Here is a 26,474-nt window from a genome sequence, read left to right as displayed (position 1 = left end):
TTTTTTTTTTAATAAGACAATATTTGTGTAAATGCTCTATAATGTATCACCTGTCATTACCCATTAGAAGTAACAAATCTTTAACCATTAATTTTTCTAGCCGTCACAATGAATTTACTTCTTTGGTGTTTGATTTAGTTTGAGAATAAAAGATCAGCTGCATTTGATGAATTCTTACAGAATGGTCCCGAGATTTAATAAAAATGTGATGTGTTACTGTATGATACAATTTATATCTAATGTAATATGTTTGTACACACTTTTCAATAAAGTGTTTAATTTTTTAAATTAAACATTAGTTCTTTATATAAATGTTTAATACAGTTATTTTTACAATTTTAAACAGTTGTTAACAGCCTTATCAGCAAGCGTTATTTTTCATCTAGTTATGCAAAATCTACTCATTCAGTAACTTCTTGCTTGCTCATGACTTCTTCATTGTTTTATAAAAAGAATTTATATATGTTATCTATGTATTTATGAATTATATTCTTAATTCAGTTTATCTAGTTACTAATTATAGTTACTGTTTTCTAACTCAATAAACCTTTTACAGCAATTCACTATCAAACAATAAAGTATAAAGGCAATGAAAAACGTGTTTGTTTCATTCTATCCCATAAGATGAGCTGCGATATACTCTGGAGTCCACTAATGCTGTTTATATTTTAATGGAAAAAGGAATCATTGAAAAAATTAAAAAAGCTACTCAAAACCTTGAGAACTTTAAGGCAAGATTTAGATAAATTTATGTTCTTATGTGTTTATGTTACTATGTATAATTATATAGAGTATACTTTTTTGTACTTTTGTGTTTAGAGATCCAGTGTCTTAAATAATGATATAAGAATAATTTTAAACTGAAAAAGTAAGCTATAAAACGATGTTCTTTTCACAGTCTCTGTATTTAATGTAGAACTTTGTGATAAATTAGACTGGGAAGTATATCAGACTTCCATATACTTAATGAAAATTGATTAGTGTTCAAGTACATATACTGATTTTCCTGCATTTCATATCACTATAACATATTATAATTTACAAAACATTAGATTTTTCCTGATACAGGCTAGTTATGTTTTTTTATAACAACATTTATTGAATTTAAATACTTAAAAATATGTAAATAATATGTGATATCTCTAAAATTATAAATTATATAATATTATAACTTATAGATGTATATTATAACAATACATAATAGGGGATTATATGCATCATTTGATAATTTTACTTAGGAAATGTCACGTATTTTTTATGAAATTACCTTGTAATTTTGCTCTAACTACATAAATCAATGGTGCTGTGAAATACTGAACAGTTTTCTAGAAAGGATAACGGTACTTGATCAGTAAAAACATTAGTTACTAAAGTTATTTTTTATACAGGACGTCTTCGTATTTGGAGAAGCTGAGGGCTGTTTTAACTTTTATGACATAATACAAGATGCTGATGGTTCAACTTATATTGGCCCTTCAAAAATCAACCCCAAAGAAGCTCCCATGATTTTGACATTTACAAGTGGGACAACTGGTTTACCAAAAGCTATTGTTCATACTCACCATGGAATTATTGCTTCGATTATGCAATCTACGTGAGAAGAGCATTATAACTGAATCAGCTTGATTTATCAAATTTGTAATCCTATCTTAATGACTGAAAGATTTATTATCTAAAAACATATCTGTATTTTACTATAGTAGCCAATTACATCTAACAATGTTCACCTACTAGTAGGTAGAAAATAGAACCTTTTTCTTCCAACTTACAATAATCTACTTACTATAATCTTTGTGAATAAGCCAGTAAGAATGAAAGGGAACACCTATAGATAACAGTACATAACAGAAGTGTTTTCAAGTTATAGATTCAGAAAATTTTATTGATTACCTAAAAAACTTTGAATGATTGTGAAAGTAAAAAAAAAAATTCTAACTGCACTTTATAGCTTGTGTCTTAATATAACTTAAAAATTAAATTGATTTAGGAAACCTTACCTATCCATAAGGTAAAGAAAATTATGTTATTCTAAGTATTCTAATATTAGTTGTATTTGTGTATACATGTTTCTCAGTTTATTCAAAAAATAATGCTTTTGATTTTTCACTAGGCATCCTACTTCATTTAAGTTCTCATTGGAAGATATCGTCCTGTCAACATATCCATTTTGTCACTTATCTACCTTAATAATACTAGGCTTAGTAATAAAAATCAATGTATCACTCAATGTGGCTCCATATTACGAATTTGACTTGGTTCTGAAAGTTATTCATTATCACAAAGTAAGAATCTACAAATAAGTAGAATTGTGTTAAATCTTAACAAACAAGTAGAATTTGATGTTGTTATTTTAAATTAAGCACAAAGCTACACAATGGGCTATCAGTGCTCTGCCCACAACGGGTATTGAAACCCAGTTTTTAGCGTTGTAAGTCCGCAGACATACCGCTGAGCCACTGAGGGGCAAGTAGCATTTTAATGAACAGTAAAAATTAAAACAAAGGAGGAAATAAAAAGAATGTGTAAAAATATATAACTGCCATATTTATAATTAAGATAAACATATTATCTAATTAATAAGATAATTCCATTGAGGTACAAAATCAGAAACTTGACTGATAAAAAATTTTTAAGTTGTTGTTTTAATATCAAATAACATTTAATGATAAAAACAAATATATTAAAGAGCTTTTTTAAGGATGCATATTTTCTTTGTTTAGTTGTTTCATCATATCCTCATCTTTTATACTGTTTATGTAAATAAGTTGCATGCCACTTAATTCATCATTTCTTGTAACACATCTAGGTTAAGTAACTGAGCAAGCCAGTAAAAATCTCTTGTAGGCTCAGTAAAGGTCTCTTCTTTCTGGGTATGCTATTGTGGAAGTCTTGGAAGCCAAATTTTCATTCTCAGTTGTTGTACAGGCAAAGTCTTGTCAACTACATAACTATTTTCAATATTCCTTCAAACACATAACAAATATTTCAACATAATTTATTTATTTAAATACAGCAAACCAAAACTCTTTTCAAAAATAATTTTCAGACAAAACATACTGTAGTGGTTAAAGTTTCAGGCTGTTGATATAACGATCTGAGAGCTGTAGCCATGATGTGTTGCTAAACACACTTCACACTTTAATTATGAACTGTGTAATCCTAACTATCAATTATACTATTCAATGAGGAGTTGCCTCAGAATATGCTGAATGGGTTGTCCTCTACCTGTCAGAAATTCAAAATTAGGGATTTTTGTACCTGGAAGTAAAGGACCTGTGACCTTGTTGTTTGATATGTTTTACATAAAGTTTCAGTGAGGTTGAAAGCTAGAAAATCAAAAGACATTTCATGCCCATTTAAGAAGCTGTAAAATTTTGTAATATTATCCCAATTATCATTCGTGTCTTTATTTACAGTACTTTCTTTTCCAGCCAAAAGTCGTTTTTACCATTGTTTCCTTTGTTTATAAACTACTAATGGTGCAAAAAGTTCAAGAATATGATCTTACCAGCATAAAGAATATTATAACAGGTGGAACACCTTTAAATTGGAAAGCAAATGATGAGGTTATCATGAAAAAGTTCCCATTCTTGGAAAGTGTTCAACAGAGTAAGAAATAAGTTTTAGATATCAATTATTAAATATGATGTATCTATATGGTGATCGTAAGTAAATATTTGTTAGAAAAATATTTTTTGAAACACTGCTACAGAGATGTATCTTATTTGTCATCCTTCACACTTAACTATAACTCTGTCACTAGAGTTTAACAGCAACACCCTTGTAAGAGCTGATTAAGACTTCTAGTACTGATATATTTATTTCTGTTTCATAATACTGTCACGTTATAACAAGTGAGATTCAAAAGTGATATTTAAAGTTTTCCTAACATATACATTTTTACGTTTAATATATTTTACACCTGCAGAAAGTAAGATATATTTCCTCTGATACTGTATTGTTGCTTGACATTGCAAGATGTATGCTTAAAGCAGCTATAGTTCCACATAATTAAAAGTACGAGTAGCCTGAACCAAGACATGCACATAATTTTGTACCACAATTACAATTAAAAGAATAATTTTACACCCTCAAAATTTTACATATCAGAATTTATACATTTTTCACAAAAGAAAGTGTGTAAAACTAAGAATAATAGTATCTGCTGAACTTTACCCTCTGGCTTCTCTATTCACACTTATAACAAATCTGAAGTATAAAGGTAATATAACGACTACCTCATAAAAACATAAATGTTAGCAGTTATGGAATAAAAGGAATAGTATATTCTGTATTATGACAGAATAAAGGCAATTATGTTCTGTACAAATACACATTTAGAATCAATATTTAAAATACCTTCAAGAATACTTATAAAAATAACTAAACTTTAAATAATTGTATAAGCTGATAAGTAATTCAAACAAAACCTCTTCTCTGAAGCAGTAATAGCTACAGGCTGGGTTTCACAAACCTTTTATTATACCATAACAAAACAGATAATGTGTTACAGTGAACGTTCAAGATGACAAGACTAATTCTTTTACATTATATGTTAAAGAAATTATCTTTGCTTTTATTTTTCTTTAGTGATATTTATAAAGAAAAACAATAAAATTTACTACATTGTATCAAAAAACAAACAGTTGTCACTTAAACCATAAATATGAAAGCATTAAAATAATAACTCAAACGATCTTTATTCTTGTATTTAGGATACGGTTTGAGCGAAATGATGCCTATCTCATTCATAGAAGAAGGAAGTGTTCTTCCTAATTCTGTTGGAAAGTTAGTTTCATCAACTGAATTAAAGGTTTGTAATTTTAAAAAGTATAATAACATCGTGTAATATATAAATGGTATATTTTAGATTATTACTTTAACATGTAAAGCTAAACTGAAATTTTAACTTTCAATGTCAATAACCTTCATGATCATTTATTCTAATTTTTAGAAATAATTGTATCTGATCAATAAAACCATGATGACAAGAACAAAGAGTGGAATAGTGTGAAGTTTTGTGAAGTACAAACATGAAGTTTATCCATATTTAATGTTTTATAGAAGTACGTATATATCTTTTTTCTAACATACGTAATGTATGATATAGAAAATCAGAAGATCGAAAATATCATAAAATAAAACATGGACACAAATGAAATTCAATAACAAATAAGGAAGATACAGGCATAAAGTCCATTGGAGGAGTTAGCACCGGGCTATTTTATGTCTTGACTCAGAAGTGACAAAATTCATTGTTATTGCCTCCTGTGCCAGAAATATGTGGTATATTGAGATAGAACCTAAATTCTTAGATAAAGTTATTGAAAAAAATGAATTATTGTCACCAAAAATAGCAAACAGTAAAATAGTAGTGAAAAAATATATGAATGGCATTGAAAGCAAATCTGTGTATACAAAAAGTTAGTGTTGGGCATAACAGAGATTCCAATCATGCTACACAACCATGACAACTGATTTTAATAAATGTGTCAAATGGGATGAACGTTTCATGTTAAAAGTTAGTAATCTATGATTGTTTGATCAACAACAAGAACGTCTAGAGAGGGAAGAGTGTAGACAGAGAAGAGAGAAAGAAAGACAGCAATGAAAAAGAAATACAAAAGAAGAAAAGGAGGGAAGGAAGAGACTTGAAATAAGGAAAGATTAAGAACACAAACTGAGAGAAGAGGGGCTACAAATTGTGAGAACAAGAGTACAAACTGATATCATCAAATTCAGCAAACAGAAAAAAGAAGGATCCAAGAACATCATCAGACATGATATTCACTATAAGATACTACACCATCTCTCTCTTGCCTAAAGAGTGACGTTCTTCTGGTTGTCTTTAATCAGATTTAGCAGGAGAATGATTTTCGTGATGCTTGACACTAGACTATTGTTCTCACATTTCCCAAACCTGGGAAGGATTCCAAGAATCCTTCAAAATTATTGCCCAATCACTTTGACTAACTGACTCTGTAGGGACTTTCTGATTACAATTAGCGGATTTTTAATGCTTGTCTTGTCGCTTCTATGCCTCTTAAGTCACAATAGTTGAGAGTTAACTTTTGCACCACTGAAATTAGACTGCATCATTGGAAAGGGTGACACTGTCCATCTTGATTGTGTTTTTAGCTTTCTTTGAGTTTTAGGCCTTTCAATTTTATTTAAATGCTTTTCACTTGATTTTTCAACTTTTTTAAGTTACTAATTTTTTTTTTTGCATTTTACAATTATTTACTCCTGAAATTTTTATCAGTTGTAAAGATGAAAAATAGCCCTATTGTTTTTGCCATAAAATGGCAACCAGTCAATAAAATGGATAATATAGAATTTCCTTCTTCAACAAATACCATATTCACCTTATTTTGTAATTTAAGGATACTTAAATTTTGTACTGCAAAAACTCCTAATGTCAAGAGCATTGGCTTCCAGGTATACCTATGAATATGCCTACTAGGAATGCAAATGACAGTATAATATTGCATTATCAAAAATAAATTATATAAAATCTTGATTTACTTATTATAGTGATATTTTCAGATAATCTTGGGGTAAAATTTTACCTTCTTTTAGGTATTAAGTGTTAATTCTGGTTGATTTGCTATTAGACCTTACAACCACATGTTCTAACCATCAGTCACTGTGTCAGCTTACTTTCTTACTAGTGTATTTAGTACATCTTGTATTAGTGTACTCCTGTCATCACTAGGGTCACTAACTTGTATATCTTCACCACTTGCAACTTTGTTATAATCAAGGGTTATTTTTATTTTGCTGGTCTCTTCAATTACTCTTTCTGTAACTAAATCTTCTTAACAGAATAAAAGTAACCCTTAAACTCTTTTGAAGAAAGAATAATAAAATTTCACTTAATAAATTTTCAGAAAATGAGTGGATAAAGCAGAGATACACGATAAATGAGAAAAAAAAAAACATTCTTCAACTAAGGTTTATGTATGGTCTCATTTCACAGTATAGGATGTTAACTTTCTATAATAAAATAAGTATTATCTGAAACCCACTGAACCACTCCACCATGAGGTGAAACAATGGGAAATAAACATGTCTAAACAGATGTTCATCTATTATTACAATTGTGTAAAAACCAGTAATTCAAAACTTGTACCCACAATACTCACTGTTCATGTTCAACACTGTCTGACCTTACCATAACAGACCAGCCCATTGACCCTGAGATCATGACAACAGTCTACACTAATAGGAATACTAATCAATTGTAAGAGCCCTATCCATCCTATCCTCTCATTCATAGGTTGTCATCCATAGTAAATTTGTGTCTGGTGGTTTGGATTCCAGAGGAGGTAAGCTGTATAAGTAAGAACCTTCCATGAGAGATATTACCACCACCAGAAGTTCATCTCAAGTCTTCACAGCTTATCGTTACAGTATTTTAAATATCTTCAGAAATACACATACATTTGAAACATAAGTGGACATTTAAAAGCTAAAACTAAATAAAGCTACAGATACATTACTTATATCTAGCTATTTTTTTTTACACTTCTACTAATTGTGTATACTAGTTTCATACTAGCTTTATGTTACTGTAATTTAGGAGACAAATAACTATCCATCAGTTTTTGGAGGACTAATTCAACTGAAAAGATTGTTACTAAATAATGTTTGGGTTAAAACTCTCTACAGTCTAATAATATATCTGTCCTCTGTTGTAGGACCAAAAATAAACTTAAAGTTCTTTCACTTTTATTCAAACCATCATTTCTCAAACTAGGGATTCTACAATCAAAGAAGGGTTGTAAAGCTATTGTAGGGATGGGTTGGTCATGACATCATTAAAATAAAAAACAGAATAATGGATAATTCAGTGTATTTGCAGTATTTTTTTTGTTACTTTGGATGTAAATAGGAGTTATCACAGCTTAAAATATTTTCAAATGGGAGCCCAGCAGAAACATTTAAAAATAATTGATTTAAACAACAAGATTAGTCATATACATTTTCATTTTGATAATTAAGTTTTAAAAATACAAATATTTTTTGTTAGACATTTATAATTTGTTTTTCTCATTAGGCAGAAAAAGAAGGATTTGATGATACAACATATTTTAAATAAAAATGAATTACTGCAGAAGTTATTATTTTTATTTATTCTGAAAACTTATGAAAGTTATACTCTCAACAATAGTAAAGCATTTATTTATATTTACAATCATCAAGTGTTTTTGAGACATATTTTTAATATTTACGAAAGGAAACTACGGGTATTATGACTTGGAAGGAAACCTCTACATCACAAACAGAATAAAAGATGTAATCAAAACAGAATATCAACAAGTTTCTCCAACAGAAATTGAGTCATTGTTGTGCAGTCATCCTGCTGTTGATGATGCTGCTGTCATTGGAATAGTGGATTCTTTTATGGAGGAAGTTCCACGTGCCTATGTGGTGTTGAAGCAAGGTTATAACGTGGAGCCAGCAGAACTTCTTCAATTTGTGTCAGGTAAATGATGTTACATTTATGTGTATATACTTAAATTATTTTTGACAATTTTGATTTGTCACACAACAAGAAATATATCACTATGAAATAGTGTTGGTATCCTAAGAATATGCAGCTTTGTTGTTGGAGATATGCTTAGTGTTCAATTGTCATAGAATAACTACATCTATCAAGACTGCTTAGTGAAACTACCTGTTGTGTATCAGGATATAACAATGTCATAACCTGTCACAAAATTCATTATACTTGAATGTCAACATATATGAATGAATTAATGATAAATTTTGATAGAACATACTATTACTTGCAAGAGTCTGAATGATAAATTAACATAACCTAATACACCAATAAAAATTATCGCATTTGATTGCATTACATCATACTTCTCACATAATGTACTTTAAAATTTTGAACAATAGCACCTAATCTTTTTCTTTGCTCTGACCCAAATTACGGTTTCGGGACTAGTTTACAAGCCCATGCATTCAAGTAGTTCAAATGCAATACAATATGTAATGAAATAAATAGGGTGAAATAAATGAAGGATAAGTGACAAAATTTGTACTACAAAGGAAAGTTTATACAGACAAGCACTGGAGTCTTTCTCAACCCAGTTTTGTATCCTCATTCAAAGATTAAAATACACTGCTCTAATAGCAATGTTTTGAACTTCATAATGTACATATCTATATCTTAGGCTCTATTAAAAATGGATTACTGTGGTATTAAAGTCATTGTTTCTACTGATTTTTTTAACCACAATTAATATAAGTTATCAACTTCATATGATGCTTAAATAATAACACTTACATTATTTGTTTCTTTATATTTGTGTTTTACACAATAAGTGATATGAAACAGTGGAGAACAATTTATTCCTTTTTATTTAGCAAAACTGCTATGACATGAAAGACCTGAGTAATACAACAGTTCAACTAAGAAACTAAACACATGTAATATGTGTAAAAACTATAATATAAAGATGGATTGCATGTTCTAAGATAAGTTGGCATATTAATGAATTCCCAACCTCAATTTCACAACAGGAAAAAAAATTGAGACAGCTTTTGCTGAAAAAGGGAGTTTCCATTTTTCTCCCTAGATATTCTTGTTTAATAAAGCATGAGGGCAGCAGTGGGCTCTGGTAGCATGTCTCAGTCCAATTAATGTGAATGCCTTCACTCACAGATTGAAAATTATGGTTACATTACAAAATAGGATCTTCCAGCATAAGATTAATTGGTAATTAACCATACACCAATTCCTCTGATGCAGTTCAATTGGAAGTTTGAAAAATGTCTACTAATTATAAACAAGAGCAATCAATCCTGATTCTTGTACTAATTTTCTGTCACTGTAACTTAGCATATAAATGAGCTATATATCAGTTATATAATTCCATTTAAATGAAACAGTTGTAAGTAACTGGTGTTCAGGTGATACATGTTTACACTCTAATGATGCATATAAACTTTGTGAGGGATCTAGAATGGATCTACATGAAATAAAAAGTTCTGTTTGTTTTGTTTTAAACAGCAAGACTAGTTGTTTATATATTGGTTTTGATAATTATTTTTGTGTGGGAAGAATAAAATATAGTCTAAATTTTCTCAAAATAATTAATCTAATGCTATAATAATGTTATTGTTATAATGACAATTTTGATACATGTAATAATGGCAATCAAACTGTATATAATCAAAAAGACAACTCATTTCAAGTGGAGAATGTTATTTTCATAAATTGCACTTAATCTTTAGTTTTTTTCTAAACATTACAGCTATTTTAACAGGCATTTCTTCCCTTAATACGAGTAGTTAGCATAATTACCAGATATTGTATCTTAAAAATGTAGCTACTGTTCAATTTTCAAATTTGAGCATCAACTTTAATTTTAGTTCAAGGTTGTTTATAACTTCATTTTTCATAATTTTAAAGTAACTTGGTAAGTTATACAAGTATATATGTTGAAAATTATGTATGATTTGTAGAAAATTACCTAAACAATCTTGGATGAATATGAACTCCCTTCAGCAGCTTCCAAATACTGTCCTTCTGGCTTGATCATCTCATCAACATCTTTTGGTTTTCTATTTTAGGAATCTTAACATATCAGTAGACATGTGACCATAATCTGCTCACATATTAATAAATCAGCTAGCTCTTCAAATCTTTCTTCACACTTGACCATGTCAGTACACCTTGTAAATATGGTAGATTTTCAAAAAAATGTAGTATAGTTTCTCTAATGACAGGATTGACCTCCCTGAACTTCAGGTGAAAATCTTATTCTGTAAGGTCATTGTGTTTCAGCAAGCAAGGTCACTTTTAATAGCATCATCTCTGCACATAGTTGTAGGCTTTTTCTGTAAGAAGGGATTAACATATACTTACTGGTCCCTTTTGTCCAAGTCCTTACTTTCTGTCAGTCATTCATAAATATTCAAGATAGCATCTATGTCATCATTCTGTTCAACAAATCAATTTTGGCAATTTACATTGGTTGTTCTTGGCAACGTTGTCATTCCTGGATCCTTCATCTTTCAGTTGGATGAGCTTGATGATTTCAGTATGTACCTTTTTTGTGTCTAGTTCAATAATTTGATAATTGACAATCAGCACTCTTTGCAACCCTTTCCTCAATAAAGAATTCTGGATTTTTTTATGACAAATTACTTAGTCCTCTGAGTGTTTCTGTGTAATAAAACTATAACACACTTATAAAACAAGAGCTGTAATGGAGCTAGGAAATATCTTTGAACCATTTCTCTTAAAAATGGATAGCCCTGTTTGGCAACTTCAGGTCTATAATGAGCCTTCTGTTTGATTAATGTTGGCCATTTCCAAAGTCATCTTTTTCAGACTATCCTAACTGTGTGGCTTCCGTATAAGACGGGTGCTGATGTTCAACTGATAACTCTCTCTTCTCATCACTAGTCTCCCTGCTTGATCATTTTGTCTTTCTCTCCCTCTGACATTGCTGCTCACACCTCCTCCTACAATAAATACTAGAGCAAATATACCAAACCTATGTACCACAGTAAACATTTTAACACTTGTTTTTAAATCATATTAGAAGTAGGGGTTCTTATTTTACATATATATATATGGGCATGAAAAAGTGTGTGACATAATAGTAGTAATAATAACATAATAATAATAATAAGAGGAATAATATAATTCTAGCAATAAATTTATTTTAATACATTTTTCAGACTGTCCGAAATTAGTATATTACTATGTTAAACAGTGTTTTATCCTTAAATGTTTTTTTAATTGTAAAATAAGTACCACAACCACAATTATCTATTGTCTAACACTTTAAAAAAGTGGTAGATATGTTATAATATTTATGACTGTACTTACCTCTTTAACATGCTCCTTGTTAATACAGTGGTATGTCTACGGATTTATAATGCTAAAATCAGGGGTTTGATTCACCTCGGTAGGCTCAGCAGATAGCCTGATGTGGCTTTGCTATAAGAAAACACACACAAATCTTTAACTTACCAAAAACAGTTTAGTCAATGCTTACATTGTATTACTGTTTTTTGTAAAAAAATGCCTTATCTCTAAAGTTAAGTTCTTTGCTGTTTTTGACAATGTTGGTAACTTCTCCAAACCATAAATACACAACTTAGTTTCCAAGATCTCTGACTCTTGATCCTATTAAGACTGTTTTAGTTGTACAGTAAAAATGTATACAGAAAGATATTTTTCCTTTCACGATCAGTAATTTATAAATATCATTTATAAAGTTAATAAACTTCAGTTTTCACTATAACTCTCTATAAGATTTAAAAATGGGTAAGAAACATTGTATTATATCGAGTGTATTTAGTAAATAAAAACACTTATACCTGTATCTAAAAAAAATCACAGACCGCATTGCAATTTCAAGCTACACATTTTCTACATAAAAAAATAATAATATAAATGTTCCTTACGGTGAATGTAAATAAGAGATATTAATATGGTATCTGTTCTTTAGCAAAACAACTAGCTAAAAAAATTCCTAACTTACCAGAATAATAATAATTTGCTACTTGGCACTGTTGTATTAAAAATAAACAAATATTAGAATACAACAATTAAAAAAACTAATATGGCTCCCACAGTAAGTTTTATAATCAGTTTTGAAAATGCCCTTAATTAAAGAGTACAGCCAACCACATTTTTAAAATTAGATAATATTTGATTTTACCAGTATTTCCAAACCATGCATTTGGCTCATTATACTGATATTTCTTGCTTTTTTCTTAGCTGATACTGATAAATCGCCTGTCTGTATGTGAGTTTGTGCTTGGTCCTAATGCAGACTTTATTTGTTATAATAACTGGAGGGAGGTAGAAGTCCAGTGTCTACATGATCCTCAGTGTAACTTTACAATTCCCACTTAAAACCCCCCAACACCCGAATACGAAAAATTATTTTCAATAAAATTAATAATCATGTCGAAACAGCAATGCATTTTACGCTCTTAAATTTTAAGTAAATACAAAGTACACATCATAAGTGTATATCCCACAAGTTATAAGACGATGAAAATCAATTAGAATCAGAGAAACCTCAGTATTCATAAAACAAAAAAACAACAAAGCTCTTGATCCTAATTAGTTCTCCTAAAAAGGCAATACTCTGAGGCTGATAAAGCATCTAACATCTTTGTTGTTTTTAGTTAAGTAAAAAGCGACAAAAAAGTATTTGTGTTCTGCCCATCATAGGTTTCGAAACCTTGGTGTCTAGTAGTATGAGTTATCAGACCACTAGGGGGCTAAAACTATTGTTCAGACTTTTAAATCTGGATACACAACTTTCTTTTTTAAATCAAGCAAAGTGCTTAGGTACCTGAAGAATGGTAAACGAATAAACTGGAACTAGTCTAGACCCAACTAGGCAAAGTTTTGGAACAACTAATGAAACCTTGGTGTCTAGTAGTATGAGTTATCAGACCACTAGGGGGCTAAAACTGTTGTTCAGACTTTTAAACCTGGATACACAACTTTCTCTTTAAATCAAGCAAAGTGCTTAGGTACCTGAAGAATGGTAAACGAATAAACTGGAACTAGTCTAGCCCCAACTAGGCAAAGTTTTGGAACAACTAATGAATGACTGGCTCTCCAAATTCTTTAAAACAACATCTACAAATTACCAGAAGCTAAAAATCGTTTCAGAAAATTCATACAGAAAACTTGGATACATACCTTTAATAAGAAAGAATTTTCAGTTGTCTGCTTTCTTGTTTGTTTGTTTTTTTAATTTCGCGCAAAGCTACACGAGGGCTACCTTTCCTAGCCGTTCCTAATGTTGCAGTGTAAGACCAGAGGGAAGGCATCTAGTCATCACCACCCACCGCCAACTCTTGGGCTACTTTTTTACCAATGAATAATGGGATTGACCGTCACATTATAACGTCTCCACAGTTGAAAGGGTGAGCATGTTTGGTACGACGGGGATTCGAACCAGCGACCCTCACATTACGAGTCGAACGCCTTAATCAACCTGGCCATGCCGGGCCCTGCTTTCTTGCCATTGAAAAAGCTTTCGATAGTGTGTGGCATAAGTGACTAAGGTTTTGAATATCAGGAATGGAATTATTTACTGGTTATCGCGCGAGTAAATGTTGTAGGTGCAAACCCCAAAGGCAAGTTTTCCCAGTTTGTTGACAATACGACAATTTGCAAATGATCTCCTATCCCCTCTATATCTGCAACTACTCTACAACCATCGCTAAATACAGTAGCTAAATATACTGTAACATATGGGCCTATTATAATCATTTTCATAACCATGTGTAGTTTTATTCATTAAGTCTACAAAAACAAGTATACAATCTCTTAAACCATTTTTAGATGAATCTCTTCTCCAGGTAACAAAATCAGCTAAATCATTGGGTATTATTTGAGATTCTAAACATATATGGTCTTAAAAAAATATGTTCAATCAATAATATCTAAAATCTGGCAACTCTATATCAGAAGTCTGACTCGAAAACTCAAGATACATCTACATAAAATATACTCCAAATGTACAAAACCAACATACGGCCAATTACAGTATATACGTAATCGATAAGCACAAAACCATTGCAATTAAGATACCCTATCAAACCGTAGAACGTAATATTAACAGCACTTGTTAGTATCGAGAAGAAAATTGTTGCATACATACAAAAATGTACCGAGTTTGCCAAACAAACTGCTTAACTAGGCGGTTACTGTGCTAGACTTACAATATGCTGGTCACGAGCTCGAATCCCTTACCCACCAAACATGTTCGCCCTTTCAACTGTGGGAGTGTTATAAGTGCGGTTAATCTCACTGTTTACTGGTAAAAGAGTAGCACAAGACACACCTATGAGACATACCCACACATAAATATGATAACGAACCAGCACACGCAAAAACCGAGGCCTCTAGCCAACAGTTGAAAAACATATCCGATACGACAACTCATATGTGATCATTCACTTTTTAAATCAAATTAATGAACATGTTCTACATAATCAACGGATGTACTCACCAACTTCTCTGTTTAACATTAAAACCAATCAAAACACATACTAACGAGATGAAGACCGCCTAAAAAACTCGTAACTTTACTACAACTGATCGCACCTTACCCATAAAATAGACGAAAACAAAGCTTCAGTATATGAATACATACAGGCCATACTCCTCAAAAGAAAAAGGATGTTTAAGGTTGTTTGATCATCTAACAACATTCTTTAATCCTCTCCTAAATGTTGGTTCTTAATTTGGAAGAGTTCCCCGACCTCTCCATAAATATTTTCTCGGGAAAATAACGAAAAATCATTACAAAATATAAATAAGCCATCAAGAAAGAAGGAAAACGTCTATTTTGTGCGTAATCCACTCAGGTCTTTATTAAACCCAAAATTAGATCTCGGTTCCAATGAACCATGATTTTATTTATTTATTTATTATTTCTTGCAACGCATATGTATTTCTTCTACTTTTGGTTCACCCAACCTTAGAGATTTGGTTGCTACTAACTTTCCTATTTCCAGACGTAAAAGAAACTGGGCCTGGCATGGCCAGGTGGGTTAAGGCGTTCGACTCGTAATTTGAGGGTCGCGGGTTCGAATACCTGTCGCAGCAAACATGCTTGCCCTTTCAGCCATGTTATAATGTGATGGTCAGTTGGCGGTGGGTGATGATGACTAGTTGCCGTCCCTCTAGTCTTACGTCCCTCTAGTGCATCCCCAAATTAGGGAAGGTTAGTGCAGATAACCTTCATGTATAATAGCTTTGCGCGAAATTCCAAAACAAACAAAGGAAGCTGACAACTGGAGATGGAGAAAAATTAATGTGACAGCTTCCATAAGAGGCATCACACTTGTTACAGATAAGAAACAATATAATCATATGAATAAATTGTACTCCAGGAAAAAGTGGTCTGTTTTATGAATTATGAAACTGAGTGATCACTTTCCAACTTTCCAGTCTCGACATGCATAACACTAGAAATTATAATGTGTCAAATGCATTTGGCTAAATAGAATTTGTAACGTTTTAGTACTTTAACTGTTTTTAGTACTAATCTCTCTTTTTGACTAACACTTTTACTGTCGTCTACGTATTCTTTAAATCATGTAGCCGGTTCCTTTGAATGAGGAGAAGGCAAACTTTTATATCTCTTCTATTAGTAATGGAGTAAAAAATATTACTACCACTATTTTTTATATTTTAGTACAAGTTATACCTTTCTCAGTAAAGAATATATTTTTTAGATTTTCTTTCTGAGAATGATTACAGCAGCGATCTTCTGTCCTAATAAATAATGCCCCTCTCTGTAAAATCTGATACTTTAATAAAATAATAATTAATCAAAAATAAACTGCTATTTTATTTTCTCCCATTTGGCGCAGCAGTAGGTATGAGGACTCATATCACGAAAAACCGGGTTTTGATATTCGTGAGTAGCATAATATACATAACCCATTGTGCAACTTTGTGCTTTACAACAAACACAATAATATTCTTTCGCACTAGAATGCCCTGCAGTTCTTGTTTTCTCGTCTCGTCTGTGGTACATATGCATCACCAACGATACTTGGTTACACAATATATGTGAGTAAACATAGAGTGAATAAAATCCACCATAACTTTATAACTCATTTTCATTTAGATTGATTAAATGTTTCATCTTATTTTTCTCCTAAATTGTCTTGCAGTTTATAAACTGGTGGATATCTCTCTATTCTCTGGTCAATCATAAATATTTCATCTATCCATCCAGATATATGACCTTTCTTAAACTGATGCTACATTTTATTAATACGTAATTGATTGCCTACTTTGAAATTAAATTTTACTTTAATGATTGGTTTGTTAAGTGTTTTCCACACCACAGACTGACTATAGTGATTAATATCTATTGGTTTGATTTTAATGCTATGATGACAGAATTGATGATAGAAATGTTGTGCATTATTTTGTGTACAGAAGTTAAAATTCACAATAAAACTATAGAGTTTCTGAAGAATAGGATAAATTACTTCACAATGATAAGTTAATTCTTTATTTGCAATCTGTGATTTAACACTTCTTGTTGTACCTTACACTAAACATGAAAACAGTGTAGTAGACAGTTTTCCATCTCAAACGCTAATGGTGGGAGTTGTAATGTGACTTACCTTATTTAGATCATATTTGAATGTACTTGGATCCCTCTCTCAAGGCCCTCCACATAGCTTCTTTTGGGTTCATAAACCATGGTAAGAAGTTAGTTTGATGGGATGCAAATAAAAGCAGTATTCATTTAGAAGGGTGTTAAAGTCTGGAAGGATGTTTCATTTGGTGTAAATTGGACAATAATTTTTCCCTTCTACTAAATGAGTCTTTAAATTTCTGCAAAACTTCTTATGATTACTCAGTGTTTATTTGTTTGTTTTGAATTTCGCGAAAAGCTTCTCGAGGGCTATCTGCGCTAATCGTCCCTAATTTAGCAGTGTAAGACTAGAGAGAAGGCAGCTAGTCATCACCACCCACCGCCAACTCTTGGGCTACTCTTTTACCAGCGAATAGTGGGATTGATCGTAACAGTATAACGCCCTAACGGCTGAAAGGACGAGCATGTTTGATGCTACCGGGATTCGAACCCGCGATCCTCGGATTACAACTTGAACGACTTAACACACTTGGTCATACAGGGCCTTTACTCAATGTTATAGTAGTCGGAAAAAGACTGAATGTATCAGTTATCATAGATTTCAATCATGAAAAGTTTACTTTTTCACTGTTGATAAACTTAAAGGTAAGCCCTATTATCTTAGAGCATGACTTCCCTTCATTGTGTAAATAACTATGGTTTTTGAACCACAACTGACCTGCGATGTTTTAAGTGAACATCCAATTCGCCGGTGAAATATCCATGATAATCTCCTAGAGGTGGGTTCATTGATGCATCTGAACTGTAGACAGTACTATTTGCATCATAATACAAAATAGATGAATTTTTAATGTGTTATGTAATTTCAAATGAGCATGTGCTTGTATGATAGATGCAAGAAATGTGTTGGTTTAAACTTTATGGGGCAGATATTCGTATTAGTCTTATCAATAAAGAGTTACAACGTCTTTATTAATCAAATTAACATCTCTTATAATTTTGTTATCATTCATTAACAAATGTTATTGTTTAACAAAAGTCACGTAAATCAGTTGTAATTTGTCCTTGGACATACCCTAATCATCCTAGGAAGAGTTAATACAAAGTTTTGGAACATACCCTCTGCCTGGATTAAATTCTATATTTTCATGAGACATTTCTACTCCTTCCTTTTCAGCATACTGTTGAATATATTCTTGTTTTATATCTGATGTAACAGATTGAGAGAGCCAGCCTGAACGTTCCTGTTTTGTTTTACGAAATTTGTCTATATACGTTTTTAAAAGTTTTCGATCTTTCAGGAAAATGGCAAATTCCATCAATCTGTATTATCTTATAGCTACACTCGACTGCTTTTTTCACCATCTCTGTAACCCATGTGCCGATAAAAGTTCTGTCCTCCTTCGAGTGAATACATAGTGGCGATATTCTTAAACTGACACACTTTTCAAAGCAAAGAGAGAAAGTCAATTTCCTATTAATTCTCAGAGTTAATATTGAATAATGATATTTCCGTGGAGCTAAAACTTTACATTTAATTAATCCAAAATACCTTTTTAAATTGGAAAAAAAGTCATTATATTTGTTCGATGTCCAACAGCATATTTACAATACTTATTAGTCCATGGATATAAATATTTGAAGTCTACATACTTGATTTTCTATCTTTTACATTGTACAAAAATCTTGTAGCATTAATTCTTCTTCCTTAGACGTCTCGTACTTTATGGCAAGAAACTACTGTTTGGTCTTTAGGAAAATTCATCAACTCAGTGTTAGTAGTTTTAATTTTGTTGATTTCATACTCACGTATTGTTATAACTATGTATCTTAGACCTTAAATTTTTTTCTTATCTATCAGTAGCACAACTTCTTATGGGCCTATTTAAAACTAACATTTTTCATATGATAGTCACAACATATATAGTAACCATGGTTAGGTATTAGAGCTGCTGACCGTGATGGTGTAAACTTACTCCTATAAACAGGCATGCACACAATAGCAATCTTTGTGTATCTAAATAGGTCTACACCTTAGATTGTGAGAAACATTCCTGAACTGAAGACAACACACCTTTGAAGTATACCCACATCACATTGTGATAAAGATAAAAAGAAAAAAAATGACGACATTCAACAAAACAATTGATAAGATTCAATAATAAGATTTTTTTCAAACGAAACATTCTCATGAGAAAATAAAGAATAATTAATGATATGTAAGAATAAAAGTATTTTTCCTTACCTGTACACCTCTTCTTTAAAATCAAGAATGTACATTTCTTCTCGTCACTGACAGCGCCAATCCAGAAACATTTAATTGATGCTGATCAGGTGTCAGGAGACTAAAAACTGACACCAGAAACTGGACTTTGATAGTCTTGATGTTAAAAAATGAGGAAATATCCATTCTGCAATTCTTTGAAACAATGACAAAGATATGGATATAAAATTACAGCTGTCATTTATTCTTATTGCAAATTTCTGACAGTAATGATCATAATTTTTCCACTGTTCACAATAATCTCAAGTTTTACTTTTTGATGAATAAAATAATATAAAGTGACCATCCAAAGTTATCATAATATATATTATCGCTGTATAATTCCTTTGATATTTTTGTCCTGTATTCATTACAATGGTAAAAGTTTGGTAAAATTTATCACACCAAGAATTCTATTGCCTATCATTCATTGATTTATGTTAATTCTAACATTCTACAGATTTATAAATTCTGTTACAATCAAATCAAACAATAGATCGACCCTTCAGACATTCATCACTTTAGCAGACGTTAGAATGCTCTTATCAATAATGTCCATTTTTAAATGCTAAAATTATTTATCACTTTTTGAACAGTAATATTTTATCCCGAGAAAACCTTTCATTGACGTTATAACATCGACAATGTGATCGTGATACCATAAATAGATTTCTCTGATCATAAAGAATCTTTATATATTTTAGAATTAAATATTTCCAATGAACTTACATGTATATTAACATTTAAATGATGTTCAAATTTACTAATACCTCCTTAGCCAAGTGGTCCTTTGTAACATCAACCAAAGAATGTAATTCGTTAGCCATGTGTGTCAGAAGTGGCCATAGTTGATTTCTAATAATATTATATTTTGAATCCTTTTCGAGAGATGCTAAAGCTAATACTAGAGCTTTCGCACAGCAAAGATTGTCATTCTTATTAGTTATAGGAATAACTGATTTTTTCTCCGGTTGATCAAGACTGATAATTGAAAATTTGCATGTGGCGTAACCTATTGGTAATTCAAATGTTGTAGCTTGAATTTTAAATTAGTCATCTTGTGGTACATCTTTTTTACTATGACGTATTTTTTCGACTATTGATTCAATCGATTTAGTTTATTGAAATATTTTTAATGAACACTTCTTCTTACTTCATATTTAGCGTTTATATGCTTAGTTGTACAGTCCAGTATATTTGAAGTATGAATTTTTAATGTGACCAAAATATTTGCCAGTCATTGTGTGTTTTAAAATTAAAAGAAATACTGTAACTAGTAGATACTGTGTAATACTTTTAGACACTTCTACTTTCAGAAGTTTCAATGATAAATTCTCTACTTTTCGTTGAGAATGTTTAGCAGATAAAGTAAAATACAGAGAATATTTCTAAATATAATTTCTAAAGGAAAATTAGTTCAGATATGAGAATCATACATAAGTTTCAAAAACATACCTCGCATTCCACGGTAGACGATTTCTTAATACATTGACAAGTTTACCTTCATCGGTGTGTGTCAGTAAAAGAAAAAGTAAATGACGTGAATTAAAATATAATGAAATCTAGACATTAATGACTTGTACTGTGACAGTATATTTGTTAAAAGCATATGGTCATAATAGTGATTAACTGCATGAAAGTAGACCTTTCTAAAACATGTTTAAGACGCCACACACACAAAATATGAAACTTTTAACTCGTCATCTTTGAGATGATGTGATCACCCCTTCCTCTCCCAAACTTCCATTTTATACGTGACGTCACTTTTGTTGCTGAAGTGAGGCAGCTTTATTTCTATATTACAAGATCCGCTTTAGATGACTAAGCTGATAGTCAAGTAGCGAAGTTAGCTGTAAAAGAACATTTAGAAAAGCTGGTACATCATAAACATATCAAAATTTAAGCGCATGTTTTTAATTGTAAACAATTACATATGCTTAGACATTGAGTGTTCAATTTTCACAAGTATCTTGCTGCACATAAAATGTATATTTTACAAAGATATTTTGTTTTGGATTTCGCGCAAAGCTACTCGAGGGAAATCTACGCTAGCCGTCCCTAATTTTACAGTGTAAGACCAGAGGGAGGGCAGCTAGTCATCAACACCATCCGTTAACTCTTGGACTATTTTACCAACGAATAGTGGGAATGACCGTCACATTATAACGTTCCCACGGCTGAAAGAGCTAGCATGTTTAGTGCGACGGGGATTTTCGAACCCGCGAACCTCAGATTACGAGTCGAACGCCTTAACCCATCTGGCCATGCCGGGCTTATAGATTTGTGGTTCACTTGCTGGCTCGCCCTTTTTCAGGGATATTAAAACGTCTGCTAAGTTTCAAGCGACTAGTTCTTCGGCCGATTTTTTATGACAAAATAGAAATTACAACTACATGATCGTAGAAACGCAGAAGACATTCCATAACTAAAATATGTTTTATGCATCGTTGCTCTTTTGGCATTATGCTTATCCTTTTATTGGGGTGCAATATATCGGTGATAGGTTTAATAAGTAGCTGTGTTGCAATATCCTCCTATTTTTTGTTTGATTTACGTGTGATGCGACCGAAAAGATAGATATAAACAATACTTTGTAAATGTTTATGTTGTTTACTTTATTGTTGAAACGTGCTCATTCTGATTTTATAGTCTTGAGTAACTATTTGTTCCCTTTTCCTTTGGCTCGGCATGGCCAAGCGTGTTAAGGCATTCAACTCGTAATCCGAAGGTCTCGGGTTCGAATCCCAGTCGCAAAACATGCTCGCCCTTTCAGCCGTGGGGGCGTTATAATGTGACAGTCAATCCTACTATTCGTTGGTAAAAGAGTAGCCCAAGAGTTGGCGGTGGGTGGTGATGACTAGCTGCCTTCCCTTTAATCTTACACTGCATCATTAGGATCGGCTATCACAGATAACCATCGTGTAGCTTTGCGCGAAATTAAAAACAACAACATTTTTTCCTTTACAAAATCACTCCTACAACATCCAAAACCTGTTTCATTGGGACATAGTAGTTCATAATTAACTTTGTTAAACAATGCACAAACTAGATAGTAAGGATGCTATTCACATCATGCTTATAAAATAACTCAGACACACAATACAGTAGAATGTTAACGTACAAAAGTAGAACAAATTAAATTGTAATATATATATGTTAGAATACGTTAATTCTTGTGTATGATATTGTGCCGATATGACGCAAATGTCATACCTACTATCTTCTTTATGTTGCTTTCGTTGGATTGATAATAACTATCCAAAAATTTACTTCCCTTTTCAAACGTTTTTATTTACTTATATATATATAGATAAATAGATACAACAAACGTTTGTGTACAAAGCAAAACATTTTAACTAGCTTGGGTGAGTTTATTGCTTTTGTCATGAATAATAAAAAAATTGTTCCTTAGAGAGGCAATTTTTTAAACCTTTCTCTTATACCATTATTTAACTGCTGAATCTGCAAAATGTTCATACTCATCTATAAGTGTCTTGAGGTTATTTCTCTCTTCTTTAACTTTTGATTTAATTATCATAATTTCAACCTGTTTTGCACTGAAAATGTATTCAGTTATATAAACAAAACTTTTTAGATTTCTGATCTTTGTATTACTGACTTTTAACGACACATAGTTTTACTATAATATTTTTTGTTCAATATCATACAGGTTTCTCAAAAGTATATACTTTCTATTATACTCTTTTCCAATGGAAGACCTCTTACTTTTCGATATGTCCCAGTACATATACATCAAAATAAAGAATATTAATCACGAAAAGCAGGAGAATGCATAAAAATTAATTAAAGAGCCAAAATCTTCCAGGGCTCTAAAGGCACATTTTCCATATCTTCGTTTCATTGAATAATCCTAATATTGTTCCTTTACCTTTATATTTATATCTTGGTGGTGTTTAGAAATAAAAGTTGTCCAGCGAACAAAATAAAATCCTTAATAATGCTTAAAACAGATCCACAAATGCTTCTGGTGTCCAAAATTTAATTTATACATTCTAAATTTTCAAATAATGAACTGGATTTTTATGGGTTTTTTTAATAAATAAGGTCTTCAAACCAATTTCATACTATATTATTTTATGAATAAGAAAATATATTAAAATTACAATAAGATTATTGAAAGCATCTTTAACATTGATTAGAATTCCCGTATTCCTTCTTCTTTATTGTGTCTTAAAGTAGCAATTGCAAAAGAAATTTCATTGTGTTTTTTATTTGAAATAGAACAATGTTTCAATGGATTTAAGTAAACAAATAATTGTGTTTGATATCATATTAATTCATAAGCTATTTAACTAGAAACTCGTTAGTTTCTTAAGAGGATTAACTACACTCATAATTTACATGTAACAATAAATTCAAACTGCAAAATAATATTTCATTCTAAAATATATTTGTGTTAAATTTATTGTAAGTTTTTTAGATCTTCAATATTTATATTTGTGTTGTAGATCGTGCATCACGTCCCAAACACCTAAAAGGAGGACGAGAGATCTTGGATAAAATTCCCAGGTCTGAAATGGGAAAAATTCAACGAAGAACTTTGCAGAAATACTATTATCAAAATAACAAGTAAACCGAAGCTTTGTAACCTCCCTATATTTTTAAAATATTGGTATGATTTTGAATATTACATTGATTGTTGTTCTACTTTGAAGAGTTAATTTAGTTTACTTCAACAATAATAGGTTCTATTTTTAATTTTCACTTTCCTTTTTATTGTACCTTCAGAAGGGAGAGGGACTCACACTAAACCTATAAGAGAGAAAGAGGAACGATAAAAAATTTCTGTCCAATTTATTTTGTTTTCAGTTCTACAACTCTATTACAAACACTTGACTTTCTTGTGAATTATTTATTCATTTGTATAGTTGTCAATTTACAAGTTTTAGTTGTTTGCATTTTCTATATTGACACTTTTCTATGAGACCATACTTTATGAAATAATATTAGTTGGATCTTCTGTTTAGCAGACGTTACATATTGCTTTGTCACAACGCCCAAATAAAACTGAGTGCTTCTAAAACATTTCATTGTGTGTTACTGAAAATAATCAATCATGAGTAGATAAAATATCAGGCGAACAGGTTTACATTTGTCATGACACTTGAGCTCTACTATTGGTGAAGTTCACTTTCAACAGATAATTTCAACTGCTTACAAATACATGAATATATCTCAGTCTCTTAAATTCCAGAGGAAGCTCTTTGTTTGACTTCATATGTTTTTGATACTTGTGTTCCATTGTGTAACTTATTCATTTGTTTTACCTAACGTTCATGAACGATATTATGCCAGTGATGTTTCAATGTCTATCGTGCTGTTATTAGATGCTGTCTGAAAGTTATTAATCCAGAACATTTTGTAAGCACCATAAAAATGCTCATCATAAGAATTTAGCCAAATTAAGAATATTCAATTGCAATGATTTTAGTAAAGACTGACATCCATTTATCAATATATATTGAGACCAGCCTAAGATAAATGCAATTTTGCACAGTAAAATCCATCTTCAATCCAAGATGAACAGCAGCATTTTTGTTTCAGAAAATTACACAGTAACTCAGAATGTAAGGGTCACAATATACTTTTTGTTCAATTAATCTTGCCATCAAAAACTATCCTAATAATGAAGTGATGAACAAACAGTGAATTTGAGTCAAAAGTTCTTCTTTAGCACCATGAACAAAATTAGAGTTATCGTGTGTGTTTTCGCTAACCTTATTCCTCATCCAAATTGTGCAGCTAAAAGCTGTAGTGTATTAAAAGTAATGAAGATTGCAGAAGCATTTCATTATGAGGTCAAACAAGATGAGTGAATTAATTTTGAAGTGATTACGAGACAAATTAGAAGTTTAAAAATAATAAATCTTCTGAACCAGATAGTATTTCTTTAAGGGTTTTAAAGAAGGTTAAGGATTGGATATGTGAGTCATTATTACTACTTTTTGTCAGTTCTTGAATAGTATACGGGTATCAGACAATTGGAAGTTACCTAATGTAGTTCTTTATTTTAAGAAGGTTGAAAAATTATCTCAGTAGTTATGGATCCATTAGTCTTTTATCAGTTTTAGGAGTTTTTTGAAAAATATGTTAAAATATGCTTTCCACAGTCATTTACAAGAGTTTATAATTTTCATCGGGTAGTCAACATCGTGTCACGAAGGGAAAATTTTGCCTTATAAATCTTTTGATATTCTTTGATAGGGTTACTGTTTATACAGATGAGAGTAAGAATATAGATTTAGCGTATTTCCAGAAATCATTTGACAAGGTGCAACATAAAGGCTTGGAAAAAGTTCTCTCTGTGGGTGTGAGGGATAAGTTAACAATTTGGAAGAAGATTGGCTGGAGGACAGAAAGCAGTAGATTCTTATAATTTGAGTTCCGTCAAACTACAGTAATGTTACAAGTAGTGTACTATAGGTCTTAGTTCTAAAACCTCTGCTCTAATTTATTTACATCAGGGACATAGATAAAGGAACAGGCAATAAATTCCTTAAATTTGCCAATAATATAATAAATTGAAAATACCCTGATACACTTTCACTACCCTGATGAAATAGATTCTGTACAATGTCAAACACCAACAAAATCACATTGTGACTTCCACGTGTAAGAATTTGAGAAACTCGTTTATGCTCACCGTTTTCCCTCGTATGATTGTCAAAGCTAAAAAGATTTGGCTTTTCAAACTGTAAGTAATCATGAACCCTTTCAGGTAAGTCTTTAACAAATTAAAAGCTGGAATGTTGTGCATTAATTTTGTGTACAAAAGTTAAAATTCACAGTAAAACCATACAGTGTTCTCAAGAAGAAGATAAATTACTTCACAACGATAAGTTAAGCCTTTATTTACAATCTGTGACTTATCACTTCCTGTTAGACCTTACATTAAACATCTGTAATAGACAGTTATCTACCTCAAACTCTAATGAGACTTACCTTATATAGATCATATTTGAGTGCACTTTGGACCCTCCCTCAAGGCCCTCCACATACCTAATTTTGGTGTCATAGACCATGGTAAGGAGTTCGTTCTACGGGATACAAAAAAAGCAGATCCATAT

General features: G+C 31.3%; 2 protein-coding genes and 1 long non-coding RNA gene across 8 annotated transcripts; 2 read left to right on the top strand and 1 right to left on the bottom strand.

Moving 5' to 3' along the window:
• Nucleotides 1-544: 544 nt before the first annotated feature.
• LOC143236200 (uncharacterized) lies at nucleotides 545-2,215 on the top strand. Its single transcript, XM_076474490.1, has 2 exons — nucleotides 545-731; nucleotides 1,389-2,215. The coding sequence occupies exons 1-2, from the start codon at nucleotides 672-674 to the stop codon at nucleotides 1,596-1,598; spliced, it is 270 nt and encodes an 89-aa protein (XP_076330605.1). The 5' UTR covers nucleotides 545-671; the 3' UTR covers nucleotides 1,599-2,215.
• Nucleotides 2,216-8,209: 5,994 nt separating this feature from the next.
• LOC143244490 (uncharacterized) lies at nucleotides 8,210-23,996 on the top strand. Its single transcript, XM_076489276.1, has 2 exons — nucleotides 8,210-8,488; nucleotides 23,856-23,996. The coding sequence occupies exons 1-2, from the start codon at nucleotides 8,407-8,409 to the stop codon at nucleotides 23,978-23,980; spliced, it is 207 nt and encodes a 68-aa protein (XP_076345391.1). The 5' UTR covers nucleotides 8,210-8,406; the 3' UTR covers nucleotides 23,981-23,996.
• On the bottom strand, nucleotides 9,355-21,072 carry LOC143244491 (uncharacterized). 6 transcript variants are annotated; one of them, XR_013025110.1, is made up of 4 exons: nucleotides 20,842-21,072; nucleotides 19,369-19,542; nucleotides 11,855-11,965; nucleotides 9,355-11,484 (listed from the first exon to the last, which is right to left on the bottom strand). It is a non-coding gene; the product is annotated as an uncharacterized LOC143244491 (long non-coding RNA). The 6 variants fall into 6 exon arrangements; XR_013025111.1 differs by lacking the exons at nucleotides 19,369-19,542; nucleotides 20,842-21,072 and adding an exon at nucleotides 14,722-14,770; XR_013025112.1 differs by lacking the exons at nucleotides 19,369-19,542; nucleotides 20,842-21,072 and adding an exon at nucleotides 12,693-12,796.
• Nucleotides 23,997-26,474: the final 2,478 nt, after the last annotated feature.

This window comes from Tachypleus tridentatus, chromosome 2 (assembly GCF_004210375.1).
Source record: "Tachypleus tridentatus isolate NWPU-2018 chromosome 2, ASM421037v1, whole genome shotgun sequence".
Taxonomy (NCBI): Eukaryota; Metazoa; Arthropoda; class Merostomata; order Xiphosura; family Limulidae; genus Tachypleus; species Tachypleus tridentatus.
Note: the sequence above shows the minus strand (reverse complement) of the source record. Positions and strands in the feature narration are given on the sequence as shown.

What these genes read in the sequence shown, in the direction of transcription:
- LOC143244490 (XM_076489276.1), top strand. Translation starts at nt 8,407, where the DNA reads ATGGAGGAAGTTCCACGTGCCTATGTGGTGTTGAAGCAAGGTTATAAC. An exon ending in ACTTCTTCAATTTGTGTCAG is followed by an intron (nt 8,489 to 23,855) that starts GTAAATGATGTT and finishes TTTGTGTTGTAG; the next exon opens with ATCGTGCATCACGTCCCAAA.
- LOC143236200 (XM_076474490.1), top strand. Translation starts at nt 672, where the DNA reads ATGGAAAAAGGAATCATTGAAAAAATTAAAAAAGCTACTCAAAACCTT. An exon ending in AAAACCTTGAGAACTTTAAG is followed by an intron (nt 732 to 1,388) that starts GCAAGATTTAGA and finishes TTTTTTATACAG; the next exon opens with GACGTCTTCGTATTTGGAGA.